The following is a 24,357-nucleotide window of genomic DNA, read 5'->3' as shown; positions in this document are numbered from 1 at the left end:
CTCAACTTTTCCAGACTACTGTACCCCTTTCAGGAGTCTGATTGGTCTTGCGTACCCCCAAGTTTCATCTCACTTAAAAACTACTGCTTACAAAATCACACACAAAAATACAAAAATGTCACAGCACACTATTACTGAAAAATTGCTTACTTTCCATTTTTACCATATAATTATACAATAAATCTATTGGAACATAAATCAGTTGGAATACATTTCAGTGTATAGTATATAGAGCAGTATAAACAAGTCATTGTCTGAATGAAATTGTAGTTTGTACTGATTTCGCTAGTGCTTTTTATGTAGCCTGTTGTAAAACTAGGCAAATATCTAGATGAATTGATATACCCCCTGGAAGACCTCTGCGTATCCCCACGGGTACATGTACCCTTTGTTGTGAACCACTAGTCTAGAAAACATGATCTCTGAGGAAAGTTTGAAAAAACTGGATTTGTTTAGTCTGGAGCGGGGACATGATAGTTTTCAAGTACATAAAAGTTGTTACAAGGAGAGAGTCATTTGTTCTCGTTAACCTCTGAGGATAGGACAAGAAGCAATGGGCTTAAATTGCACCTAGGGAGCCTTAGATTGGACATTGGGAAAAACTTCCTAACTATCAGGGTCGTTGAGCACTGGAATAAATTGCCTAGGGAGATTGTGGAATCTCTGTCATCAGCAGTTTTTAAAAGCAGGTTAGACAAACACCCGTCAGGATGGTCTAGGTAATACTTAGTCCTGCCATGAGTGCAGGGGACTGAACTAGAAGACCTCTGGAGGTCCTTTCCAATCCTAGACTTCTATGATTATATATCCTCCCCCATAACATGTGACTGCAGGGTGCACCTGCATGTTATGGCAGCACACACATTATATACTATACATACACAGGTGTGTTATAGGAGTCCCCTGTGGCATGCAGACCCTGGCATATTATTGCTGGGTTTCTCATAACACATACTCATGCTTCTCTCATAATGTGCACACAGTGGGATATTATAGGGTCTCTCTATAGCCACGCGCACCCTACTAAGTAGTCATTGTAGGGCATTTGATAACATGTACATTCAAGTGTTTTATGACAGGGTCTCCCAGAGCATTCACACAGTAGCTTGTTACTGTAGGATCTTCCTGGCGTATTATCATTGGGTCTCTGATAACCTGCACATACTAGCATGGTTTTTAGGGCCTGACACACCAGGGGCAAACTGGTTTATTACTGGTGTCAGAGTAGCAGCCGTGTTAGTCTGTATTCGCAAAAAGAAAAGGAGGACTTGTGGCACCTTAGAGACTAACCAATTTGTTTGAGCATAAGCATACATATTACTGTATGTTCCCTTACAGATTTGCACACACTGGCTTGGCATTGCAGGGTCTCCCATGCTGTGATTTGTTATTGCAGTGTCTACTCTACTTCATTAAGGTCACACATCCTGCTGGTTTAATTTAGATGTACATTGAAATCAGGCCTGCGCTGGACCTACTTTAGTGCATAGTATTTTTCACACCATTTCTGCCTGCTGCTGCCTGCAGGACTTCCTCTTTACTTTTCCTTTTGAGGCCAACCCATATAATATTTGCAAGAGGCTCTCATTCCCCGGACAACAAGAAGAACTGCAGGTTGTCTTCACTTCTCACAAATCTCCCCAGCCAAGTACATTTGCATATCCCGGAAACATCTGAAGACAGAAAGAGAGAGGGGTTCAGAAGACATATCTGGGAGCTGTCTGGTACCTCTTGGTCTCTCAGCAGCTCTTTCTTACCTGGCTTACTGGGACCAATTCTGAGTCACAAGAGCCAGCCTGATGGAGGGGGAGCGAGGCAATCGAATGACCGTGTTTAATCTCGTGGCTGTGTTTGAGAATCCCAGGTAAGGAGAACGTTTCCTGACTGCTAAGTGCAAATTAGGACTCAGCAAGCAGGAGGTGGATGGAGACAGGTTCCAGGAGAATGGGGACTGAAGTGAAGTCTGTGAATTTGCTGATCTTTAGAACTCAGTTCAGTCCCCACTGTCCCTCTCCCCACAGTGAGTTCTGGATATATTCTGCTCTGCACAGGACCTTCAGGTTTACCCTGATTTATTATTGCTCGTTTAATATCTGTTTTAGTGCTGGTGCCAGATTTGCAACCCCACAACCCTGCAGCTTCACAAAAGTTCTCCATTCAGTCACGGAACGGCCTGGGGAATGCAGTGCCTGTTTTCCCCAAGCAGTCCTGCTAACATGTCTCCACTATGCCCTGGAGGGACCAGGCCAGTGGCTCAGAGGGAGTTCAGCAATTGTGGCTTTTAGTCCGCAGCCTCTCCACTGAAACAGCCAGTATAGGAACTAATAGTCATGGCAGGAGCTAATTGTCATTTGATGTGCACACCTGGCCACTAAGAATTTTACTAAGACCATAGTCCAGTTTGTTATTTGCAGTGATCTGATTCCCAGGTATGTTTGCACATGTGCCTAAGAAACCTACACCAAGAAAGGGAACAGAATATATTCAATCAGAGGAGAGATTATGTTCGTTTTTTGATACCCTATCAGTTTGCAACATTGCCTGGTAAAATAGTGTGACAGCTCAGAATACTTGGAAGACAGTAAGGTAGTGCAGTCCAACAGGTAGTGCACTGAATGAGAAGTCAGGTGACCTCTTGCTTTGCCCCCAATTCATTGTATGGCTTTGGGCAAGTCACCTCCTCTCCTTGTGCCTCAGTTTTGTCATCTTTTAAATGGAGATAATGATACTTGCCCTTTTCTATAAAATGTTTTGAGATCTGTGGATGAAAAAGTCTATATAAGAGCTAACGATGATGATGGTGATTAATATGTATTACTGTAATGCCTAGGAGCCCCAGTCATGAACCAGGACCCTGTTGTGTTCGATGCTGTGCAGACACTGAACAAAAAGGTTTTGCAGCTCATTCATGCTTCACAGTTCAGTGTTCTTGAACTCGGTTTCACTACAGATCAATCAGAATATAATGGTAGAGGAGAATATTTTGCCCAGGTACAGCTGTTGAATGGTTTCAGTTATCTTTTTGAGATAGGTGTGCAGTTTTCCACGGGTCTTTTCTGAACTGATTCATTTCCCTGTGTTGACTTACTGTGATCTCTGTGGCTTTATGCCAGCAGTGGCATAAGTAGGTGTAGAGGAAAGTTTGGTACTTACCACAGCTCCTGCCTGGCTTTGTATTTTTCTATTTATTTTAGAGTTTTATCCTGTTGCCCATCACCATAGTATCTGGGTACCTTCCAGGTAAAAACAGTAACAACAGTTCCTATTTCAAGGTCAAAACTCTGCTTGGGGTTAGAGTTTTTTAGATTAAATGTCTCTCTTTGTCTGCTTGGCAGGAATGCAGAAGTAGGAGGAGGCATCACGGTTTGGGGTTAGAGGGAGAAGGGGTTATCAAGCGTTGTGAGCACCATTCTTATGGTGTCAGAGTAGCAGCCGTGTTAGTCTGTATTCGCAAAAAGAAAAGGAGTACTTGTGGCACCTTAGAGACTAACCAATTTATTTGAGCATAAGCTTTCATGAGCTACGATGGAAAGACTCTTTCAAAGAGGAAAGTTTTTCCAGCTTCCTAAAGAAAGTTATACTCCAGATTTACCCAACGTGCTCAGGAAGTTTGTTCTACAGCAAGATCCCCTCAAATGAGAGTGCTTTGTCTCCAGTTCTCACACGCTTTGTCCTGAGCTTTGTGACCTGCATTATCTCGGCTGTGAGCAGCTGTTCCAAGATCCAAATTTGGCCTGTGATGTAGCTGGGGCTTGATCACTTTCATCCCTTGATCTTTTCATCAGATTTGCTGCCCTGGCAAATTTCTGTTGGTTTCCAGCTATGCTTTGTAAGGGGAAATAAAAGTGATGTTTTCGGTTTGTTTGGGAGATGGGGAAGCTGGAAACGAAATGTAAACTCCAATTGTGGAACAGAAAAAGCAAAATTGAGAATTGCACACAGAAATGGAGAAGTTCCCGCCGGAGCTCAGTGATAGGTGTACACAGGTTCTCGAGGGTAAAAGTCTGAAGGAAGGACCCGAAGAAGACCCAGCAGCTCTAGAGAGAAAGGCAGGCATGCTTCTGATGTCCCCTTGTGAAGGCATTGTGTATGCATGTGTGAAGCGTGTGCATAAGGGGTTGCCATGAAAGCGTGTGCATGTACGGGGTTGTGTACATGATTATGTTTGCATGTGCAAAAGTATGTGCCTATATTAGTTTGTGCATTAGGCTGTGTGTACAAGGATGCGCATGCATGAAGGGGAGTGTGTGTCTTAGGGTGCTGTATGCCCACACACATGCATTAGGAATGTGTGCATGTGGGAGGGCGTGTGCGCATCCTTGCATGCACACCTAAAAGGGTGCACGCCCTGCTGGCATGAAGAGAGTGTGTGGATGAAGGTGTGTGCTTGTGAGAGATGTGTGCATGCACAGGGGGTGCATTGGCAATGAGCGAGTTAGAAGAACTTATATAACCGGGGGGAGGGAGGATGGTCTACAGGGAGGGATGTGAGTGGGTCCTGGCCTGCTGGAGGGTGTATCTGGGCCTAAAATCATAGAATCGTAGGACTGGAAGGGACCTCGAGAGGCCATCTAATCCAGTCCCCTGCACTCATGGGAGGGCTAAGTATTATCTCGACCATCCCTGACAGGTGTTTGTCCAACCTGCTCTTACAAATCTCCAATGATGGAGATTCTGCAACTTCCCTAGGCAATTTATTCCAGTGCTTCACCACCCTGACAGGTAGGAAGTTGTTCCCAATGTCCGACCTAAACCGCCCTTGTTGCAATTTAAGCCCATTGCTTCTTGTCCTATCCTCAGAGGTTAACGAGAATAATTTTTCTCCGTCCTCGTAACATCCTTTTATGTACTTGAAAACTGTTACCATGTCCCCTCTCAGTCTTCTCTACTCCAGACTAAACAAACCCACTTTTTTTCAATCTTCCCTCATAAGTTATGTTTTCTAGACCTTTAATCATTTTTGTTGCTCTTCTCTGAACTTTCTCCAATTTGTCCACATCCTTCCTGAAATGTGGCGCCCAGAACTAGACACAATATCCCAGTTGAAGCTTAATCAGCACGGAGCAGAGCGGAAGAATTACTTCTCATGTCTTGCTTACAATACTCCCATCCCAGAATGATGTTGCTTTTTTTGCAACAGTGTCACACTGTTGACTCATATAATATTTAGCTTGTGATCCACTATGACTCCCCGATCCCTTTCCGCAGTACTGCTTCCAAGGCAGTCATTTCCCATTTTGTGTGTGTGCAACTGATCGTTCCTTCCTAAGTGGAGTACTTTGTATTTGTCCTTATTGAATTTCATCTTATTTACTTCAGACCATTTATCCACTTTATCCAGATCATTTTGAATTTTAATCCTATCCTCCCGGCTTGGTATCATCTGCAAACTTTATAAGTGAACCACACTCCGGGGAAACCTTTCCATTGCTGCTCTGCCCCCTGGGTCCTGCTGGGGAAGGGTCAGGGTGCCCTAGACGCTGGCCAAAGCTGCCCATGCCCTGGGCATGTGATGAACCAACAGCCAGGCCTCATGCCCTCCCTGGCCAGTACTGGCCACATTTGTGGATTGCACTAGTTGTCTCCGCGTCCCCTGGCAGAGCCGCCATGTCAGGTGCCCTGCATCAGTCAGCGACCCCTTTGCCCCCTGCCCCATGTAGGTGAGATCGCTGGTGGCTGCAGCTCTTCACCGACAAGGAGGAGTTGCTGAGCCAGGTGGAAGGTAGGTAGGCAGAGGTTGGCGGGAGAGGAACGGGGTCTGGCCTGTATTACTGTGTGTTGGGCTGCATGGGGCGTAGAGGCTGTCTCTGGACCATGAACAGAGGGATAAGAATGCTGTGCTGCTTTCCATGATCCTAGGGCAGAAGAACCCTGCCGGAGTCCCCGCAAGGAATTGATCCAACTCTCGACCAAGCCCAGGCCAGCAGCACCGAACTCCACGGCATCCGCGTTGCTCCCACCCGCAGCAGACAGGGAAGCTCTGAGCAAGGCCAGAGAAGACAGAGCAGAGCCCGAGAACCAGCATGAGGGGCACCAGCCTTCCCTGAGGGTTATCCAGCCGCCCCAGCATCAGGAGCTGGAGGAGAACCCGCCACAGGGTCGGAGAGGGCTCACCGTCAAGTGTCTCAGTTCCTTCAAGAGCAAGATCAACAGCAGCAACTGGCGGACTCAGCAGCCAGTGGATTCCCAGCCGGGGAACGAGTTAAGCCCTGGAGGCAGCAGGAACCAGGTCATTCAATGCCTCCTTCCCTGCGGGGTATTTTAACACCGGAGGGTGACTGAGGGGATACACTGTTAGCCCCCAGTACTGATAGTTATTGTTCATAGAGGGCCATCGGTGCACATGGCCCCGATTCCAAACAGAACAGCCTTGAAGCTACAAGTCATAGCTTGGGAGTGAACTGCTGGGAAGCCCTGAAGCCAGGGGCCCAGCCCAGGATGTGTGGTTAGAGCAGAGACCTCGGAGAGGCAGAACTGCAGGTTTCAAATCCCAGCTCTGCCACTGACTCTCTGTATGACCTGGGGCAAGTCACCTCACTCCTCTGTGTCCCGGTTTCCTCCTCAGGAAGGCTGAGCTTTTCAAAAATCCATACAGAGGCTATTCTGAGAAATGGCCAGATTTTCAAACGTACTAAACAATCGCTGGCTCCCGGGGAGCTCTGTGGGAGAATGGTTTCCCCATGGCACCTCAGGGAGCTGTGAGTCTTAATTCTTGGTGAGGGCTTGTACAGTGCGGGAGACTCTTGGATGACTGGTGCTGCAAAAAAGCAAAGTCTTATTAACCCTAGGGATACGACGGTAATATTCTGTGGGCCCAACGTAAATCAACCTAGTCCCGTTGACTTCTATGGTGCTACGGTGCTTTTCACCAGCTGAGGATCTGGCCCTGCATTTCTATAGTTATTCCCATCTAGATATCTCAATGCACTTTACAGACCACAATGAGTTAACCCTTAGAGCACCTCCCACCACCGGAACAGCTCGGTATCATTATCCCTATTTTACCAAGGGGGAAACTGAGGCACAGATCTCTTGATTTCCAGCCCAAGCGTACTTTCTCCATCTGCCCTGGGACAGCTTCTGTATCGATGTTATAACAGAAAGAAACGAACACAGGCACATGGATCTTGTGTGAGCTGAGGCGGTTTGGCTTCATGCGGTTTGTTAAGATCCCTCCGCATTCCACTCAGCTGATAATAATGAGGTCAGCCTAGTGCCTGGAGAAATGGCCTGAAAACCACTGTGTAAAACCGCTGTCCCAGGAAGGGAGAGAAATCCGAATGGAAGCCTGCTGGCGTGGCCCTGAGCATGGCAGGATGGGGGGAGACCTGGTCCCTGAACTTCAAAGCTGTTTAGACGCCTAATTCCCATTGAAATCAGCCAGCTGCTCTTACTAAAAAGACCACGGACTCTTTAATATCCACGGAGAGCAGGCAGGATGCCGCTTTTTAAAGTTTTAGCCAAAAGACCTTTCCCCCCGCTGAAAATGAAGTGGAAAGGGGTCCCAGCTTGTCTCCCCGAGAGCACTGAATCAGCCCAGCTGGCCTTTGGACTTGTCTGCTGGGAGCCCAGGGGTAGTGAATCATCACTAGACCCCCTTAGCCACACTACACCAGTCCCTCTCCTCTTCTCTCTCTTTCACTCTGATGTGTTAATGATTTCATGCCACCTATACAGCCTATGGAATGCCAAGGGGAATTGCCTTAGGCCCACTGGGACAAATTCATCCCTAAGCTGATCTGGAAAAACTCCACTGACTTGCACCCAGGCTGGATTTGACCACCTGTCTGGTCGTCCATTGTTCCTACCCTGCCTGACCAAACCCATTTCTCCCTCTGCCATACATGCAGGACCCCGAAGAAAAGAAAATTGCGTTGGAGCTGTTGGAAACAGAGCAAGCCTACGTCAATCGACTTCACCTTCTGGACCAGGTCAGGAAGTAGCAGCTGGTCTCTAATGCCATCTGTCCCAAACAGCTCGGCACAGGGCTGGAGAGTAAGAACCCAATGGCCTACAGCAGTGGTTTTCAAACTTTTTTTCTGGCCACCCAGTTGAAGAAAATTGTTGATGCCCATGACCCAACGGAGCTGGGGATGAGGGGTTTGGGATGTGGGAGGGGCTCAGGGCTGGGGCAGAGGGTTGGGGTGCGGGGGTGAGGGCTGTGGGATGGGGCCAGAGATGAGCAGGTGCCAGGCTTACTTCGGGTGACTCCTGGTTAGCGGCGCAGTGGGGGTGCTACGGCAGGCTTCCTTCCTGTCCTGGCACCACAGACTGCACTGCACTCTGGAAGCAGCCAGCAGCAGGTCCGGCTCCTAGGCAGAGGTTCGCAAGTGGCTCTGCGCAGCTCTCGCCCAGAGGCACCGCTCTCCCATTCCCCAGCTTCCATTGGCTGCGGTTCCCGGCCAATGGGAATGGGGAGCCAATGCTCGGGGTGGAGGCAGTGCACGGAGCCCTGTGGCCCCCCGCCTAGGAGCCGGACCTGCTGCTGGCTGCTTCCGGGGCGCAGCGCGGTGTTGGAACAGGTAGGGACTAGCCTGCCTTAGCCGGGCAGAGCTGCTGATGGGACTTTTAACGGCCCAGTCGGTAATGCTGACCAGAGCCGCCACGGCTCAGTGCCTTCCATTCCGCGACCCAGTACTGGGTTGCGACCTGCAGTTTGAAAACCACTGGCCTAGAGTCCACTTGCCTTAACAGTAAGGCACAAAGATCTGATGGGACTATCCGTTACGCACCTAAGGCCTGTTCCTCGAGGCCGCCTCTTCATCTCAGTCCGTCACCCCCAGAAAAAGTCTTTGCACCCCTATCTCATGTGCCTTGGTTACTGTTCAAGTTGTCTCTGCACCCCAGGCTGGGCAACCAAAAGGAATCTACTACACCCCAGGCCCGGAGCAGTTACTTTATGGATGCATGGGTGTGTATGGGGATAGGATCACAGAAATGCAGGGCTAGAAGGGACCTTGAGAGATCATCTAGGCCCACTCCCTGTGCTGAGGCAGGACCAAGTAAACCTAGAGCATCCCTGACAGGTTTGTCCAACCTGTTCTTAAAAACCACCAACGACGGGGATTCCACAATCTCTCTTGGAAGCCTGGGCTTCCAAGAGCGTAACTATCCGGAGAGTAGGAAAGTTTTTCCTAATATCCAACCTAAATCTCCCTTGCTGCAGATTAAGCCCATTGCTTCTTGTCTTACTTTCAGTGGACACGGAGAACAACTGATCCCCATCCTCTTTCTAAAGCCCTTCACATATTTGAAAACTGTTATCAGGTCCCTCCTCAGTCTTCTGTTCTCAAAACTAAACGTAGCCCCCTTTGCTCCAAACCATTCACTGCTGTCACCCCTGGAACCTGCTAGGACACCCCCAAGTACATCTCTGCTCCTAGGCCAGCTCATCTGGTTACCTCCTAAGGGAGCACAGCCTATGCCACTGACCTATATTCATCCCTGCAGTGTATCCCTGATAGCCCCACGCCCCTTTGGTAGCACCGCCCTTCAGGAAGTGCTTTTGTCCCTATTAGTCCCTGAAGCATCCCTGCATTTCTCCCCGGAACACTCCATTACCTCAATCCGTTCCTCCCTTCCCAGCCCTTTTGTATCTAGGACCAGCTGTGAGTGTCCTTCCACCCTAGACACCATTCCTCCTGGAGCCATATGGTCCCCAGGCTGCTTGCTTGGCTCTAAAGGAGCCTCTGAGTTCCCTTTCTCTCAGAGCAGCAGAAATGCTCACTGCCCCTTCCTATTACTGTACCGGTTGGGAATGTGTCTTTTCAGGTGTTTTTTGCAGAGCTGATGAAGGAAGCCAGAAGCGGGAAGACGATCCCGGAGGATGTGGTAAAAATGATCTTCTCCAACATCTCCTCCATTTACCAGTTCCACGCTCTGTTTTTCCTGCCGGAGCTGCAGAAACGCATGGAGGACTGGTGAGTTAGGGGGAGTCAGGATGCCTGGGTTCTATTCCTAGAATGAAGGGGCGGGGGAGCACTTGTGAATTGGGACTGAATGCTGAACCTGTTTTGCTCTGCAAGCCAGTGTGCTGGAAAGCACTTTCTCAAGACAATTTGAGCCAGATGCTGATACTTTTCCTCATGCTGAGTGTGACCTTATTTCATTGACTCATGGAGTCAAGTGCTACTCAGTGTGAGTAAGGGAACTGGATTCCTGTCCATTATTATTTTCATTTGCAAGTGCTTGAAGCCCACTTGACATTTTGGCATCCACACACAGTGAGTTAGCAAATCTGATGTCGGTTAATTTTTTTTTAATGCTGTAGGAAGTGCCAGATTATTTCCCCAGGCAGGGCTGCCAAAATCTCACAGAACATGGACAGTAGCAGTGTCAGCTTTATGTACACACACAGAGACACACTCTCTCTCTCTCTCTCAATCCTGTGCTGTATCTACAACCGTAGGCATGAGAAGGGAGTTCAGTCTCCAAGACCCATTCACCCTTGGCCTCTCTGCTGAGCCTTTCAACCAAAGATGATGGAGACACCGAGGCACAGGGGGAGTGACTTCCCTAAGACCATACAGTGATCAGTGGCAGAGCTAGGAGGTTTCAGGACTCCTAGTTCAGGGACCTGTCCAGGGTCAGTTGAGATGGGATGTTAGTACCATGGACACCTGTCTCCTCGAAACTCAACTGATGCCACCAATTCACCTCTCAGATGCCACTGATTAGTCTTCAGATGAGAACACTGGGGGATGACTCACTACCAGCCGAGGCCAGCAATCTGGATGTGGAGCACTGTTTCCCACTACCGATTCCCAGAGCCTCCTGGCTCCCCAGACACCGATAACTCAGCAGCTAGATAGAGTGATTAATAATAATAGTTATTATTAAACATGTAGCTCTTAATAGCCTATTTCATTTATAGATCTCAAAGAGCTTTACAAAGGATTGTCAGTGTCATTACCCCCATTTTTACACATGGGAAACAGAGGCACAGAGTGGTGATGTGATTTACCCAAGGTCACTGGCAGGCAAGTGGCTGAGTCAATAATAGACCTCTGGTATCTAGTGTCCCAGTCCTGTGCTCTACCCACTAGGCCACATTACCTCAGTCTTGGGTTGAGCCAGAACTTCATAGGGTGCTTGCAGGAGCCCTGTTGGGTCTGACACAGAGGGATGAGACCTGAAGATCCATTGAAACACTGTCTGAAATTTGTAATAACTCTTAATGCAACCCTTCCCCTGAGCTGTTCAGCCCCCATCCATCCCCTGGCCTCTTGCTAAGTCAGTGGATGTGAAAAGCCCTTTCAGTTTCTCTGAACAGCTTCCGTGGCCTGTTCCGCTGACCTGGCAGGGGGGCTGATCTCCTGGGTTCTGCCGGCAGGAGCTCCAATCCCAGGATCGGGGATGTCATCCAGAAGCTAGCCCCGTTCCTCAAGATGTACGGCGAGTACGTGAAGAACTTCGACAAGGCGGTTGAGCTGATCACCACCTGGTGGGAGAAGTCCCCCCCCTTCCAGGAGCTCATTGTGGACATTCAGGTGACACTCCACTAGATCTGGAAAGATGCTCAGACCCACCCGGCCTCCTTGGCTTTGATGTTTCATGGGGGAGCCCCTTCATCCAAGCTGGCTTCTCCAGGCTGAGCTGAGGCGGGTTGGGGTGTGTGCGGGGAGCCCGCACTTCCACTGTGTGGGTGTCTCTCTCTCGCTCACTCTCATTTCGGTTCTTTGCTGTCCCTTTCCAGAAAAGGGAAGCCTGTGCTAACTTAACTCTGCAGCACCACATGCTGGAGCCGGTACAGAGGATCCCGCGCTATGAACTCCTGCTGAAGGATTACGTCCGGAAATTACCTCCAGAGTCCCCAGACAGGCATGACGCAGAGAGTAAGAGCTCACCCTGGTGGCATGGGCCAGTCGCGGTAGTGCCCCCCTGCACAATGCGGGTAGTGACATTTATACCCCTTCACGAGGCACTTTGAGATCCTCAGATAAAGGGGCAGGACAACTACAGTCCCTCCAGCGGACGTCTCTGGGAGACGTGAAGTGACTCAGACCCGGGGTTCACTAGTTAGGGTGCCCTAGAACTGGCGCTGCTAACCACAGTTCCAAAAGTCTTGTGATGTTTTCCTTGGCCCACTCGGTAGCAAGAGCACGGAGAATCAGAAGGCAGGTGTAACCTGCTTCCTGAACCCCCCTAGCTGAGATCTAGTGCCAGGGACCAACGTTTAAAGTCAAATCACTCAAGTGATTGATGTTGTCTTCAACAGCGTCGCTTGAGGGTCTTGACTCCAGCCTGTCTTCTGCAGGGTGTGGAAGGGCTGTTGCTAGAGAGCTGAGGCCAGCATGTGCAAGATGCTGTGATTTTTGGTGCCCGGTTTGAGACACCTTGCATCCGATTGTCAGATTGTTCTGCGCCTCTGCGGTTCCCACTGGCTTCAACTGGAGCAGAGGGGCCGTCAGCAGCACAAGAAAAGCTGTGTTCGCCTTAGCGATCCCCGGTGGCCCTGGAGGCAAAAATGTTCATATTACCAATTTGTGGCCTCCCAGGTCTTCACTGTGCCGCGCGCCATGGCCACTCAGAGCTGCCCAGCAAGAACAGCGGTACAGCGGCGCTCTCCCTGCTCCACTTGAGCTACGGGAGGGTCTCTGTTGGGCCTAAGACACACAGTTGAGCAGCTCTGATTCCATCCAGTAGAGGGCAGTGGTGAGACACTCACCTTCGCCTCGAAGGGCGCCTCCCCCAGCCTCCTCCCGTTGGGGATGCTTAGCCCTTGCTCCCCTTCTGGTCTCATTGCAGAAGCCCTGGAAATGATTTTCTCGGCAGCCAAACACTCGAACGCGGCCATTGCAGAAATGGTGAGTACCAGCCCGCACGCTGTTGTTATTTATGATTCGTATCATGCTAGCTCCTGGTCTCCCCCCAGCCCGAGACAGAGCCCCGCTGTGCTAGACGCGATACATATATGTAACAGAGAGCGCCCCGGCCATATTCGACTCCCAAGTGCCCGTGCTGGAACAGGGAGGGTCTCACTGGTACAGGGCTGCCCAAACCCTACCTACCGTAGGTTTTTTAATGCCCTCCATCACTGCAGTATCTGAGCACCTCCCGATCATTCTCCTCACGACCCCGCTGGGAGGCAGGGCAGGGCTGTTATCCCCATTGTACAGATGGGGAATCGCAGCACAGAGAAACTAAGTGACTTGCCCAAGGTCACATAGTGAGTCTGTGGCAGAGCAGGGAATTGTCCTGGTCCTCTGCGTCCCAAGCTAGTGTCCTAACCGCTGGACCATCTTGCCCCCCCGGGAGGCCAGGCAGGCAATCAGGGAATACGAGGTATAAGGGTTAAAGCAGAACTGGGGTCAGGAGAGAGAGATTCTATTTGTGACCTGCTGTGTGACCTCGCTCCCCCTCTGTGTGCCTCAGTTTCTTTATATGTGAAAGAGGGTGATGATCCCTTAAATACGTCTCCTGACGTTGTGAGGTTTGATTCATTAACGATGGTTAAAGTGCTTTGAGATCCTTGGATGGGGACGGCAACAGGGAAATGCAAAGTGTTATTAAGGAAGTGCCAGGCTCAGTGCAGGAGATCAGATTAGACCTGAATGGTTCTGTCTGGCCTTGAAGTCTATTATTTCTCAGCAGCCCTTGTGGCATGTAAATGTCACACTGGTCTCTGAGAGACAAGGCGGGTGAGATGGTATCTTTGATTGGACCAGCGTCTGTTGGTGAGAGGGACACGCTTTCAAGCTTACACAGAGCTCTTCTTCATCATGGCTCTCTAATGTCCTGGGACCAGCACCGCTGCAGGAACACTGCAGACACTTGTTTCTGCCCACAGGTGAACAGCGGTTGCTTGTGCCTCAGAAAACTGGCAGTCGATGAGCCTTTACTCTGCAGTGATAGGGAATGGGTGGGCAGCCACATTTTAAGGCTCATTAGCCTACATCTGGGGCATTCTTGCATTCTCAGGCCCTCAGATGGCGTAATTCAGTGGAGCTAGGTTGATATACACCAGCTGAGGATCTGGCCCCAGATTTCTGTGTAGACAGTATTGGAAAAGTCAGTCCCAGCCCAGGCTGTGCAGGCCATGTGCTAAGGCATGGAATCCCTGCGTTCTGAGGTAGGCATGAGCCACCTAGGCCCAGAGAAAGAGAAACCTTCATGAGCTGGGATCTGAAACAGATGTGCTGGTCCAGAAAGATCCCACCCATCTCATCCATCGGGAACGAGTGGCCAGCTCCATGCAGCTAGAAGAGGAGGGAGACATCCTGCCTTGCTAGACCTGGGGTGGGCTGTAGTTCCCTGGCCGAAGTGAAGGAGAAACCCAACCTGCCCTGGTTCTGGGGCGTCCGCCCTCTTCCTTAGAGACCCTCCTGCAAGGGGAGGAGACGTTGAATGCCAAGGTAGTAGATTTGGGGTGTTTTTTCTCCCTCTCACCATCACTGGATCCTTTCCCTCCTCTTCTCCATCGGCCCAATCCTGCCTAGTCCTCAGTGCCTCCTGCACAATGCTGAGCACTACCGATTCCTAGTACAAACAAAGGAAGTCATGGCACTCAGCACCTTGCAGCATCAGCCCCCCGACCTTCCCCCCCGGGTGTTTTTCCTCCCTCACACCCCTCTGTTTTCTTGGCTCCCCAGGAACGTTTGCAGAACCTCTGGGAGGTATATCAAAGGCTGGGGCTGGAAGATGATATCGTCGACCCTTCCAACGAGCTCATTAAGGAGGGCCCAATTCAGAAAATCTCCTTCCGCAACAACACCACGTCGGAGAAGTATCTCTTCCTGGTAGGAGGGCGGCTGGGCCAGCCAAGGCGGGGTGGGAGGGCAGGGAAGGAAAGGAGAGGGTCAGCAGCGCTATGAAGCATAAGGCCATTTCTGGGCAGAGGATCGATGGAAGAGGACAGGATTGAGGGGAGAGAGAGAGAACAGAAAACCCCGACCGCTTGCAGGCTTGGCCGTGCCGGAAACTGTGACCCTGACGTCCCCACTGCTTCGGCCCCTGTGTCCAGGGCAGCCCGGGTGCATGGACTGTACAGATCTGGGAGCGATGGACACCCACCATGCCCAGGTGTAAATGGCACCATAAGGGGCAAAGCATGGAGGACCGGGTCCTTTGTTTCCAGAGCCTCTGGTCCCCCAGACAAGTGAACCCTTTGGTTGCTCAGACAGTGCTTTGGAAATCCCTTGTCTTTAAGGGGGGCATGTGGGGGGATGTTGGGGGAAGGAGAGCAGACGAGCCATATGGGCTGATTATTTTTGAAGGACCCTAAGTGAGTTCAGCGCTCAACTCCAATTCCACTGGGATTTCGGCACCTAACACCTTAGGGTCCTTTGAAATCCCCCCCAGCATTGGTATCTATAGATCCAGAGCATGTGCTGCCAGACGCTGTTTTGTTGGAAATTTGCCCTGGGCACCTGGAGATCCTGACTAGGATGGTGGCCCGGTCCTGCCCCGCCAGTGCTCAGTGTACCATTGCTGTGTGGCCCGGTGGCCCGGTCCTGCCCCTCCAGCGGCTCACATCTGCTTCCTCACTCAGTTCAACAACATGCTGCTGTACTGCGTGCCGAAGGTCATCCAGGTGGGGGCGGAGTTCCAGGTGCGCTGGCGGATCGACATGGAGGGCATGAAGGTCAAACAACCCTTACACGTTATTATTGCTTACATTTATACAGGGAGCGGCTTTTCCCCCCAGAGCACCATTGAAAGGCAGCCACCTCTGGGGCGGAACATGGCTGCTGTTTAATAGGGCGCAGCAACACTGTATGACAGGAAGTGAAGAACAACTCTGTGACCAGTGGGAACTATAGGAGGGGGTTGAGGGAAGCAGAATGTGATGTGGCCCGGGCAGCTGGTCTAACGCTTGTGAAGACACTCCCAAGCGGCCAGGGCCTTGAATTTCCGCCTCCCCTGAAAGAGCACCTCTTCAGTAGCACAACACACACTGCTGAAACAGAGGGAAGAGTCCCTCCTGCCACATTGCCCACTCTACCTTCTGGAGCCCTTGGGGGTGGGTGGGTTTCTTCTCCCTTTCACAGCTCTCGTGCAAATACTGCCAGGAGCGACCCTGCTTAGCTCCCGGTATCTAAGATCAAAGCCTGCACTGTTATGATGTACAGCAGCTCCGTACAGACTCAGAGCCGGCGTTCCTGGAGCGCCGTCCAGAGAGCAAGCAGAGAGCGTTCTTCAGAGCCACAGTCAGCAGGGTCCATAGGGGCATGTCGAACCTGCGCTTGTGCCCTGAATCCACGTACTTAGAGCAGGGGTGGGCAAGCATTTTGGCCTGAGGGCCACATCTGGGTATGGAAATTGTAGGGCGGGCCATGAAAGCTCACAAAATTGGGAGTTAAGGTGTGGGAGGGCTCCGGCTAGGGGTGTGGGCTCTGGGGTGGGGCTGGGGATGAGGGGGTTGGGGGTGCAGGAGGGTGCTCCGGGCTGGGACCGAGGGGTTTGGAGGGCGGAAGGGGGATCAGGGCTGGGGCAGGGGGGTTGGGGCACAGGGGGTGACTCAGGGATGCAGGCTCTGGGTGGCGCTTACCTCAAGCAGCTCCCAGAAACAGCGGCATGTCCCCACTCTGGCTCCTATGTGGAGGCGCAGCCAGGCAGCTCTGCGCAGCACCCTGTCCTCTGGTGCTGCCCCTGCAGCTCCCATTGGCTGCAGTTCCTGGCCAATGGGAGCTGCGTGGGCAGCGCTTGGGGTGGGGGCAGCGTGCGGATCTCCCTGGCTGCCCCTACACGTAGGAGCTGGAGAGGGGATGTGCCGCTGCTTCCAGGAGCCGTGTGGAGTGGAGAAAGACCCTGAGCCTGCTCCCCGGCTGGAGTGCCGGAGCGGGACAAGCCCCAGAACCCATTTCCCAGCGGGAGCTCAAGGGCCGGATGAAAACGTCTGGAGGGCCGGATGTGGCCCCCAGGCCGTAGTTTCCCCACCTCTGACTTAGACCCTACGCACTTAGATCCCTCACAGCCACCAGGTGTGTGTACAGCTGAGAGGGAGACCCAGACTGGACCTTCCCCAGGAGGCTGTTGGAGGGTAGGCTTTGATCCGCCTTTGGCTCTAGTTCTAATGCCCGCCCCTCCCGGATTCCAGGTGCGGGTACTGAAAGATGTGGAATTCCCTCACTCCTTCCTGGTCTCGGGGAAGCAGCTGTCGCTGGAACTGCAAGCCAGGTAAGGGAGCGAGGGGCCTTCCTTCCCCAGCCCCAGCTGAGGAGCCCAGGGCCGTGCTCTAACCGCTGTCTTCCCTTTGGCACAGGTCTCAGGAGGAGATGAACGCCTGGATGAAGGTACGACTGCCTGCCGCAACCCCTGGTCCCTGGCGGGGGTGGGGAGTCATGTGATTTTAAATATGGAGGCACAGACTCGCTTCCTGTGGGTCCCAATCCCTGCACTGCCTCTGAGGGTGGGATGGGTTCCTTGCACGCAGGCTCTGGCGTGCAACGGGCAGGGCAGGCGGTGGAGGGGCTGTGCGGGGATCTGCGTCCGTGGGGTGCCGTGCTCCAGGCTGGTCTCCGTGGCAGTGCAAAGGGGTGGGTTTGGGGAGCAGCTTTCAGTGCTGATGTGTTGCTCTCTGGGGGAGGAGTCTACCCCCTCCCCCAGTCCTGCGTAGGTCCCCTGGCCAAGCCCCATTTAATCAGGTGCAGTGCCGGGGCCCAGAATTTAAGTGCCCGTGGGCCCTACAATCCACCGTCTCTGCTGTGGCAGCCTCCAAGGGGGCCAAAAGTAGAGGTGGTATTTGCACTCCCACGGGGAACTGGACTAAGACCAGCTGCTCACAGAATGGGGCTGCTGTTGGGTTGGGCTGTGACAGCCCTAACCCCCCGACACCACCACCCCTTTGTTTCTCAGGCCTTCCAGGACGCCATTGCCAAGAAAGAGAAGCAGAACGAGAGCTTCAAGACAGCAGTTCACGGGCCTGACGGGGAGGTCCAGGAATTTGCGGTAAGCTACTCCCACCCTGTTCCCCCACCCCCGTCCTGTGGCTACTAGCTGCTTCAGGCTAAGGCTCTCGGAGCATCCTTTCCCCCTCATGAAGCCCCGAAGAGCTGGGGAGAGTCCTGAGGGGACGGGCAAGCTTCCCCCTTCACCCAGCGGGTTAGGAGCAGAGAACGGCTGGCGGCACAGGAAGGATGGGCTAGTGGGGAGAGAGGCTGCGTTACGGTCCTCAGGTTCCTTTCATGCCCACTGAATCTGGGCCAGGATTTCGGGAGACCCCGTGCAAGACAGGCTGGGAGCTAGAGAGACCCCCCAGGGTCTGCCTGTGTCCAGCCGCTTCAAGAGAGCCCCCTTCATCGCCCCGGCAGCGAGTCCCGGCCCTGCCCCGCCGCAGAGGGCACTGCCGAGGTGACCGAGCCGGGCTCTCCCCTTTCCCCCTGCGCAGGTCAAGTCGGAGCAGCTGGGCCGACGGGCCCCGCAGTGGGTGCGGGACAAGCTGGTGACCATGTGCATGCGCTGCAAGGAGCCGTTCAACGCCATCACACGCAGGAGGCATCACTGCCGGGCCTGTGGCTACGTGAGTGACCCCCCCCCGCCTCCTCGGAGGCCCAGCCCTGTGGAGGGGCCGGCGAGGGGTCCGCCGCCCCACTCCCCCCCCCCACCGGTCCCCACTCCCCCGCCCCCTTCCCAGCGGTCACACACTGCCCTTTGGAGGGGGCGTAGGAGGGAGAATAAAGCCCCTCTGTGTGGGGTGGGGGCGGCTAAGGGTCACCAGGAGAAGGAAAATCCCCTTCCCCACAGGGATCCCCCCACTAGGGGCCGGGGGATCGCCTGTTCACTGGTGGTGTGGGGAAAGAGGTGGGGGCTGTCCCACAGGGCCCCACGGTGCCCAGCTCAGCCCCCTCCCGGCCCCTGATCAGGGTCTCTCTCGGGGTGGGGGGGGCAGGTGGTGTGCGCCCGGTGCTCCGATTACAGGGCTCCGCTGCAGTACGACAGGAACCGGCCCAACCGCGTCTGCCTGGAGTGTTACATCTTCCTGACGGGGCACCTGCTGCCCGAGGAGCGGGAGGGGAAGCACAAGGGGATCCTTGAGGTGAGACTGCAGCCGGGGAGGCCCCTTGCTCCTCAGTCTGTCTCTGGTTTCTTCCGCGGCTGCCCCTTTCCAGCCCCACCCGCTTCCCACCCCGGGGGTCTCTGGCCTGCTCCCTGCCCCTGCAGGGGAATCCGCGGCTACGTCAGCCCAGCTGGATTCATGTCAGGTGCAGCACTCCCACGCTGCTGTGGCGGTCACCGAGTCGGGTGCTTTGGTGAGCTACCCCTTGCCTCTGGGATCCCCTGACCAGGGAATTTCACGGGGCCGTCTGCCCACAAATCTGCAAGGGGGGGGGCATTTTGCCTCTGTGTTCCCTGCATTACAAATGCAGGGATAGTGCTTGTGACTCACTCCCCTTCACTCCTGCCTGGGAGACAGCATGGGTTAATCATTAGAGCGGAGGCCTGGCAGGCGGGAGTCCTGGGCTTCCTTCCTGTCTCTGCCACTGGCCTTGGGCACGTCACTTGTGAGCTGCTGGTGCTCATCGCTAGCCACATTTAAGTCAGTGGGAATCTGGGCTGCTCAGCACCTCTAGAGATCAGGCCAAGCACCTCTCCCTGCCTCAGTTTCCTCACCTCTATACATGAAGCCATTCATCTCTGGGTGCCCCAGATTCCCCAGTTATAAGGGGAGGGCATGAATATCGATCTACTGCACGTCGGGGTTTGTGAGGCTTGCACGCTCCTGATGGGGAGGAGGGGTGGCTGGTTTTGTCCCTCCTGGATCACCGGGTTTCGCTGGCCCCTGGTGTTGCTCGCTCCCTCCTGAGACTGCCTGGGCTGGAGTTAAGGTTGCGTGGCCGGTGGTGTGACCCAGTGTTTCACATTTTGGAGCTGTCTTAGTCCTGGATGTTAAAGGCTTCCGCTCCAGGGGTGGGTCGCGAACTCCACAAGCCTCTCCTGCCTGCCACACCTTGGCTGTGACTTCCCAGGGGAAAGGAGAGCGCTCTGTCCATGGTGCTGAACTGGGGCTGGAGCAGAAAAATCCATCTCTGCCCCCCCAAATCTCCACGTGAACAGACCCATGCAGAGACACAGACACACACAGAGACACCACTGCTCACACACAGACTCTCACCCACATGTGGGCCTGCATAGACATGGCCACACACGACTGTTCACACCCATTGACGGACCCATGTGTGCGGAGACAAGGTGGACAAGGTGACCTCTTTTATTGGACCAGCTTCTGTTGGTGAGAGAAACAAGCTGTCAGGCCACACAGAGCTCTTCTTCTGGGCCTGGGAAACTGGCTCAGAGTGTCACAGCTCGATACAAGATGGAACGGATTCTTCTGCACAAATAGTGACCACGTATTTCAAAGTATGTACCCACAGACACGTGTACACATGCGTGCATTTGAACACAGACATATACACACATGCCCATGCAGACACACGACTGCACCCATCTGTGGATATCCACGCCTAGGCAAACACAGATATGTCGACGTGTGCACGCACATGAACGCACAAACGTGGATGCAACCGTTGTCCCACGGCTAATGGGCTAGGCCAGGGGTGGCCAGCCTGAGCCTGGGAAGGAGCCAGGATTTACCAAGGTACATTGCCAAAGAGCCACAGGAATACGTCAGCTGCCCCCCATCAGTTTCCCTGCGCCCAGCGCCTCCCGCCCACTGGCAGCCCTGCCGATCAGCACCTCCTCCTCCCTCCCTGCACCTCCTGATCAGCTGTTTTGTGGCATGCAGGAGGCTCTGGGGGGGAGAGGGGAGGAGTGAGGGCACGGCAGGCTCAGGGGAGGGGCGGGAAGGGATGGAGTGGGGGGCAGTGAGCCCCCCCGGCACATGGGAAAGTTGGCATCTGTAGCTCCAGCCCCGAAGTCGGTGCCTGTACAAGGAGCCACATATTAACTTCTGAAGAGCATCATGGTTGGCCACCCCTGGGATAGGCTAATGGGAGAGGCTCAGACCCATTCTAACCGAGTAAGGCGGCTTTCATCTTAGGATCCATTCCAGTAGTACCAGATATAGGCCCTGGACTAGCTCCCGGCGAGGTGGTCAGATCTGGGCACTTGCCCTCTCCATGTCCCTCAAGGAGAAAACAGCCTGGATTTGCTTTTCTTGATTTATTCAGAGCCTTCTTTGACATGGTAACAGATACAAACCCACCCACAGAATTTGGATCTGAAGCTTGGGGGACACCGCACGGCTGAGAAGCAAACGCAGGGATTTCAGGCACTCGCTGGTGCAGCAACCTCCCTGGAACCCAGGTGTCATGATCGTCCACTGTCCCGCTGTGTACTGTGCGTCCCAGGTGCTAAATAAACGTCAAGCTGGCTGGGTGCTTGGATGGGAGACCTCTGAGGAATGGCCAGTGATGGGCTGCGGCTTCACTAGGTGCCACGCTAGTCTCCTAGTCAGTACTGAATGCAGTGCACCAGTGTGGCACTAGGGGGCGCTGAGATGTCCAGGTTCCAGAATTTGGATGACAAACCTCAATCCAAGGTGCTACTGGATCATGGTCATTAAAACTCTCAGGCAGTGTTTAACAGGTGGGATGTTAGACCCAGCATTCAGGCCATATTCCAGCAGGGACTGTTACGCTCCGCCAGCCTTCCATTCCCCTCCCTGTTCCAACCGAAAACGGGATTTTCCACAACTTGCACAAAGCTCTCGCGGTGCCATGCCGTGTTAAACAGCTGCTGCTTTCCACCCCAGAGATGGGTGCATTTCAGCCATGGGTGAAACAATCTCTGTGGACTCTGTACATCGGTTTGCCAGGTGCTTTAGGACCCTAGAGGATAAAAGGTGCTTTATAAAGACAAACTGTGAAAACATAGGATTTGCCAAACTGGATCAGACCCAACGGCCGTTTAGCCTCTCTCCCATCTCTGACAATGGCCAGAATCAGATGTTTCAGAGAATGATGCAAGAAATCTTTATAGTGGACAATTTTGCTTATGCACTAAAGTGCCTATGAGGGATGCTTCTTCCTGATCTGAGGCAATGGCTGGCTTGTGCCCTGAAGCAGGAGGGTTTATAACCCTTCTAAAACATTACCCTCTGTACTGTGGGTAGACACAAATGCCTAGCTCTGTTTGGAAATCTATTAATCTATTTGCCTCTGTGATATCATGTGGCAGTGAGTTCCATGGGTCAAACCTGCACTCTGCCTTGCATTAACTCACTAGGAAGCCTCAGGGGAAGCCCGAATCCAAGAGCGTGTGGAAGGGTTATAAAGGGGGGTTGTTGATTTCTTGGCAGAAAGAATCAGCGGAAATCTCAGGGCAGAGCCTGATGTGCAGTTTCCTGCAGCTGCTGGATAAGAACGGGAAAGGGGGAACGCGGGGCTGGTTCGTGATCCCACAGGATGACCCACTGGTACTGTACATGTATGCGGCACCCCAGGTAGGCGAGGGCTTGGTTCTTCTATTGCATTTGTATTGAGAACCCACTGTTTCCACTGGAGGGGAGGGAGAAAATGCGGATGCTAACAAGCCTGAGCCCCTGTCTGTCCTCCCCTCTCCCTTCAGGATGTCAAGGCTCACACCTCCATCCCCCTGCTGGGCTACCAGGTGAAGGAGCTGCCCCAGAGTGACCCCCGGCAGCTCTTCCAGCTGGTCCAGTCCAAGCAGATCTACACATTTGTGGCGGAGACAGAGGAGCTGAAACAGCGCTGGATGAAGATCATGGAGCAGTCAGCCATGGGCAATGCTCATCTCCCTGGAGAGGAAGAGGAGGACGATGACTTATTCGATGACCTGGAGTGATTGAGGCTCTTGGTGACCTCTTCTAGACTGTCTATGGATGACTCCAGTCCTTCATGTCAGAGAGCTCAGACAGCGTGATCTAGTGGTTACAGCAAGGTGATAGGGACTGAGGAGACCTGGGATCCCATCCCCAGTTCTGCCGCTCACTTGCTGTCAACTTGGGCGAGTTGCTGGACTTTTTTTTGTGCCTCAGTTCCCCCATCTATGCAGTGAGGATGATGGTACTTACTAACCTTTGTAAATTGCTTTGAGGTCTATCAAGGCAGGGCAGCATAGCCCTTACTGTTCCCATTGCCCAGTCTGGGGGTATGTCTACACTGCAGAGGAAGCCGTGATTGGAGCAAGTAGTAAAAAGTAATGTAGTTTGGCACCATGGGCAAGCAATCCAAATACATAGCCAGGCTCCCTGGCAGACTTATACCCGGGTTGCTCGCCCATGCCACCATGTCTACATGGCTATTGTAAGCCGTGCTAGCTAGATGGGCAGGCTAGCTAGGTGTGCAGGCCCATAAGCCTCTGCCTCAGGCAAAGACGGGATCCAGCTGCAGAGTTTGGATCTGGAGCGGGGTTGACCCTGTGCAGGAAGAGCCATTTGCAAAATTCAGATGTGACAGGAGGGTGGGTTTTGGATCCGTGATCTGACAAATGCCCCATGACCCGGTGGGCAGGCCTCTTGGCTAATTAGCCATCTGCTACTTCATGGGAGGAGATGGTGGGAGGAGGAGAATGGGCTGGAGGAAGCTGGGGAAACAGACAAGGAAGGAGGCTGAGATGAGGGAGGTTCTGCTGGAGTCGGGGGTGGGATTGGGGGTGGGTGGGTGGAATTGGATGACCAAACTGAAGTGGGAAGAGATGGGACAGGGATGGGGGCGTGATGCAGGAGGTTCCTCCCGTGATTAGCTTATCCCAACCACTCCAGCTGGGTGGGTAACCAGGTTTCCTGTACCGTAGCAATTTTTCAAGAGATCAAAACATTTTCCTGCCCTGAATTGGGATGAAAAGTTGAAATCTTGAAAAATGTAAACCAAAAATGTGGAAGGGGGAAAAAATACCCAACCGCCTCCCCCAACCGCCCCTCCCAAAGCACTCGGTGCAGGTCAATCAACACGTTTTGTTCCACTTTGGACCATTTTGCGTCTTCTTACATTTCTTTTCCTATCATTAGCTTGTGGCACCTTAGAGACTAACCAATTTATTTGAGCATAAGCTTTCGTGAGCTACAGCTCACTTCATCGGATGCTCACGAAAGCTTCTGCTCAAATAAATTGGTTAGTCTCTAAGGTGCCACAAGTCCTCCTTTTCTTTTTACGAATACAGACTAACACGGCTGTTACTCTAAAACCTATCATTAGCTTGCATTTCAAATGAAAAGCTGCTTCAAACCAGAACTTTGGGTTTCGAAAATGTCCAAATGAAATGCGGTGACAGCTTTCAAACGGGTCTCTCTTCTTCTTTCCTTGAGTGGAAAAAGTCGTGGAAACTGCCCCTTTCCCCGGGCGACAGTTTGCTTTCGACACAATTGGCATGTTCTAGTGAAAAACGTTTCACTGGAAAATTCCCAAACAGTTCGTCCTGCCATCTTCTCGTGAGAGCAATGGTAGACTTACCGTTCGGGCGAGTGATCTGTCATTCCACCAGTTGCCACCAGAGAGC

The 24,357-nt window shown here is 52.8% G+C and overlaps 1 protein-coding gene across 1 annotated transcript; it reads left to right on the top strand.

Moving 5' to 3' along the window:
- Positions 1–1,444: 1,444 nt before the first annotated feature.
- On the top strand, positions 1,445–23,495 carry FGD2 (FYVE, RhoGEF and PH domain containing 2). The gene is made up of 16 exons (XM_048826519.2): positions 1,445–1,864; positions 5,860–6,229; positions 7,851–7,931; positions 9,772–9,920; positions 11,333–11,489; positions 11,696–11,834; positions 12,748–12,806; positions 14,592–14,738; positions 15,491–15,583; positions 17,039–17,118; positions 17,204–17,234; positions 17,797–17,889; positions 18,329–18,460; positions 18,830–18,976; positions 22,199–22,342; positions 22,468–23,495. Exons 1-16 carry the CDS (start codon positions 1,800–1,802, stop codon positions 22,702–22,704), a joined length of 2,124 nt encoding a protein of 707 aa, XP_048682476.2. The 5' UTR covers positions 1,445–1,799; the 3' UTR covers positions 22,705–23,495.
- Positions 23,496–24,357: the final 862 nt, after the last annotated feature.

The sequence above is a fragment of the Caretta caretta genome, chromosome 21 (assembly GCF_965140235.1).
Source record: "Caretta caretta isolate rCarCar2 chromosome 21, rCarCar1.hap1, whole genome shotgun sequence".
NCBI classification, from domain to species: domain Eukaryota; kingdom Metazoa; phylum Chordata; order Testudines; family Cheloniidae; genus Caretta; species Caretta caretta.
The sequence above is the reverse complement of the archived record's forward strand: the minus strand, read 5'-3'. Positions and strand labels throughout refer to the sequence as shown.